Raw genomic sequence first — 4,184 nt, forward strand, 5'->3', positions numbered from 1 at the left:
CCCAGGAAACCTCCCGCTGCCGAATACGGCGCCGACGTTTTTCGGCGGAGTTTCTCTTTTATATAGAACCGATTGGCATTGCAGTGGCGCAAGGAAAGATGTCTCCTGTGTGTGGAGGGCGAAAACTGATGTCAAGACGCATCTGTCGTTGCCGCTCCATCTGATCCTCTATTCATTGCACAACTTTGAGAACATAACAGCAGAGAGGTCGCTCGGCTTGTCGACCCGTCGGCGGCGGCGCGGCGTTGCGCACAGCGGTCTGTCTTCGCTGGCGCTTTCCAATTACGAGAGCCACTATAGCGTTTATGAGAAACGAGTTTATACGCTCGCTGTTCCTTTCCTCGAGCGCTCGGAGCAGCTTGTGTCACTCCGCCAAGACTGATCATCTCTGCCGGGCGGATGTACTCGGATTGTATTGAGCGCTTGTGATTCTGACGACTTACTCTCAACAGAACTCGGAACGTCGAGTTCAAAATTTACCATTTCCCCCCACTGTGTGCGTAATTCATTCGACCGACGAAGGTTGGAAGCGGCAGTAGGCGTCCGATCCATCAGTCTCGGTCCGACTCACATGCCGATCGGACCGCGAGACATGGTCAGTTTCTTTTTCCGGTTCCTCTCCCAAATCATCTGCCTGAGCTCCAGCGGGGGCTGTTCCTGCTTTCGGTCCGGATGTCTCTCCCGAGAACGTGTTTTTGTTTTATCATGATTTTTGAGGACGATGATAGCCCAGGGGACATGCTCAGAGGTTCAGGCACGCATCAGTTTTTCGGCGAGTGCGACTCGCCGCGCGCCGGACTGATGCTTCTGATTAAGGTGCCCCGGGCTGCGAAGCCAGAAGATTGTAGATGAGAATTCGACGAGCGAACAAATAGCATGGCTCGGCAATGGGAAAAAAGCGAAGAGGGAACGAAATGGAGACAGGGGAGAAAGAGTGATCTTCGCTCGGCGCCGTGACGCCGGAACATGGAGGCTCGCTGAGGTGTTTCTCGAAAACGCAAGCACGCTCCTTGGAGTTCGCTAGCCGAATTCGTTTTTGGAAGTTTCTACCCACGATTCTGTAGTCAACCAGCAAGCGCAACGGAGCGCTGCCTCCCACGCATCTTTCTCCATCGTGACGGATTCGTCCCCTCAGTTCCGTGCCACTTTGGTGGGACAGAAAGGAAACTGCTGTATCCCGTCTGGGATACGTGGATTTTCGTGCGTGTCCACTGCCCACTTGAATAATTACTCGGAGCAAAACGATACTTCGAGCTAATGACGCTGAAACGCTCGGAGCTCCGCTGACCTCGAGTTGGGCTCCACTATGTTGGAGGTTGATCTCGAAGAATGTGAGGGCTTTTAAAACTCTTGAGCCTTCAAGAGGCCGCCGCGAAAAGATTTCCACGGTGACAGTTGAAAAATGAGATTCGACCACGGAGAGCTTCGCATTCCGCATTAATTAAATTTCACGATTTCTTTGAGCGTCAGGCTGACCCTCCGGTCGAGTGCCAAGCGATGGGGTTTCCAAGCGAGCGGTCGTGTTTGGCTGGAAAGAGCGAGGGAACGAGAATGAATTCGAAAATTGGAGCTGACTTCCTGAAGCGACGGAGGGAAACCGCTCGAACCTCTTTAAGGTTAATGTATTCATCAGGCGCTTTTGTGAGCCGGCCGAAAATTTGCATTTCCTGCCCCCCGCTTCTACGACTTGAGAGCGGTCGTGAACCACGAGTACTCCGGATATAGGCCAAAGAGTAAAAAACTGAGCTGGGAATCTTCCGCGGCTTCCATGCTTTGCACGTACGGCGCTCAGAGATTTAGTGGCTCACGGGCTGAAGTGTTTCCCTTAGCTGAAACTCCGGCCACCTGAGATGTTTTGATAGCGTGAACAGCGGGCGGATTCCGTCTCGCAGGTCGCCTGTGGCGGAACGACGGCCGCCGAGAGGAATCCTGGCAGTTTGTTTCAGGCGAAGCGGAGGCAAAACTTAACGGAAGCACGAGCTCGCAGCCCCTGCTGGAGCTTCACATCAGTGGTAAAAATTCCCAATCCTCTCTGCCTCGACATAGGGAGCTTGATAGCGTCACGTAAAGCTGAAAACGCGGCCTGACCAATGCGCGATGCTCTCCGCTTGTAGTACGACATCCGATCTGGCACACCTTGAATCTGCTGGTGCTGCGAACAACTCTCTTAGTAGTCATGGCCGCAAATCCGGATCCCGCACGGGGACGGCGCGGGAAGCTGACGCTATACGCCGGAAGAAAACCGAGCTGCCAAGATTAATAGGTCCCTGACGCAAGGACGGCAACACAGCTAGAATAGCCGCACGACAGGACTGTTTCGTTGTCGTGTGAAAGAGGACGACAAACCTCGTCCTTCCGCCTCCTTCAGCAGGCCTCTCAATCTAGCTACTCTCTCACGTCAACCTCAGAGACTGAGGGGGGCGGGGGTTGTCTCGCCAAAAGGAAGTGAGGCGGTATCCATTACGTTTTCTTTCGGGCATAGTGACCGAGGACCTTCAATGAATGGAGCGCTCCCGTCTCAACCTCCGTTCGTGGAGCGAATCGCAGAGGAAAAAACGGAGCTCTGTGAAGTGAAGGGTCTGGATTGATTCCGTTTTTGTAGAGAGTGAGATTTATTTGATGCTGATTTTCCTCATTACAGCTGATCGCTGGGATATTTACACGGTGGTCCGAATTTACCAAGCGCGGACGGCGTGGTTGTAGCCGTAGCCGTAGAGTCCATGAGCCCAGGCCCCTGAGGGGGCGTACACGTTGGCGGCGTAGGCGGCGGGAGCTGCGATAGCAGGAGCGGCAATGGCTGCAGGAGCGGCGATGCCAGCGTAGGCAGGAGCGCCGACAGCGATGGGAGCAGCGTGGATCGCACCGTGATTCACCGCGGTAGAGTAGGCAGTGGATTTCGCGACCGCGACGGGGGCGACAGCGTAGGAGGGGAAGGAAGCAGCAATGGGAGCGGCAATGGCGCTAGCGGCAGCGATGGGAGCGGCGGCGATGGCTTGGAAGGAGGAGGAGATAGCCGCAGCGGGGGCAGCAATGGCAGCAGCGGGAGCGGCGATCGCGGAAATCGGAGCGGCAGCAGCGTTGTACGCGGCAGCGGCGGGAAGAGAGGGCGCGGTTCCTTGTTCGTTGGTGGCGATCGAGGCACGGAATCCAGCACCGTCGGCGACGTAGTTCACAGTTCGTTGACGTCCGTCAGCGACGTTGAGGCTGTAAGATCCGACCTTAACTCCTGGAGATCCAGATTCCTGGCGGGAAGATCCTCCGGTCGAGTGCTGCTCGTTGTATCCGAAAGCGTAGTTTCCAAGACCCTGATGAAGAAATCAAATTACAGCGTAAATCCGAGGCACCCGAGCTGATGAGAGCCCGTGAGGGAGAAGGCTCAACGAGAAAACGCTGTCAGACACATTCGTATATTTCTGTGCTGGCGCATGAGCACTCACATCCTCAGAACGGTGCTGAACGGAGTTTCCAGAGGAGAGGAGTACTCCGGCGTTGGCGACGGCGGCGACGGCGGTGAAGACAACGAGGACCTTCATGTTATTTTTCGGGTGTTTGCTCGATCTGAGAGATCTTGCCAGAAGAGAGTACCCGACGGCTTTTATAGCAACGACGATGGACAACCGAAAGTCCGTCCGAAGATCCGCCCCGGCCTTCCAAGGCCACAGAAGAAGAGAACTGGACCCATCAAGTTCATTTTCTCCACTATCGTAGCGAGCGTTGCTTTCTCTCACGCCGCGCCGCTAAGTCTCGAATTTGTTCTCGGGTTCACGGTCGCGAGCCGGAGCACGCTCGGAGAAGAATTTCAGGGTTTTTGATTTTGAAGTCCCGCGTATCACGAACCTCACGAGTAGACAACGATATACATAACGAGGTCCGTCTACGTCGGAGCTGAAACAACGATAGGGAGCTCTCGTGCACGGTAGAAAGAGCGAGCCTCTTCAGGAATTCTTGACTAGCATGATAGGCTTCGATCTGTGGAGAAAATGAGAGGAAAAAATCGAGGTTCAATTCTACGCGTGTCTTTACGAAATGAAGTCCCCGCTGCGTTCGCGCTTGGTTGGCTCCGTGGACTCGCGGTGCATTCCACGTTGATTCGCGGCCTCTCTCGTGCACCTACAGGATGCATATCCATCTCGGTCGTCAGAAACTTGAGATGATGAGACAAGGACCAAGTGAGACCCCTTGAA

General features: G+C 54.8%; 1 protein-coding gene across 1 annotated transcript; it reads right to left on the reverse strand.

The window, feature by feature from the left end:
- Window positions 1-2,675: 2,675 nt before the first annotated feature.
- LOC100903176 (adult-specific rigid cuticular protein 15.5-like) lies at window positions 2,676-3,533 on the reverse strand. Its single transcript, XM_029111724.1, has 2 exons — window positions 3,438-3,533; window positions 2,676-3,305 (listed from the first exon to the last, which is right to left on the reverse strand). The coding sequence occupies exons 1-2, from the start codon at window positions 3,531-3,533 to the stop codon at window positions 2,676-2,678; spliced, it is 726 nt and encodes a 241-aa protein (XP_028967557.1).
- Window positions 3,534-4,184: the final 651 nt, after the last annotated feature.

Source organism: Galendromus occidentalis, unplaced genomic scaffold (genome assembly GCF_000255335.2).
Source record: "Galendromus occidentalis unplaced genomic scaffold, Mocc_1.1 scf7180000077464, whole genome shotgun sequence".
Lineage (NCBI taxonomy): Eukaryota > Metazoa > Arthropoda > Arachnida > Mesostigmata > Phytoseiidae > Galendromus > Galendromus occidentalis.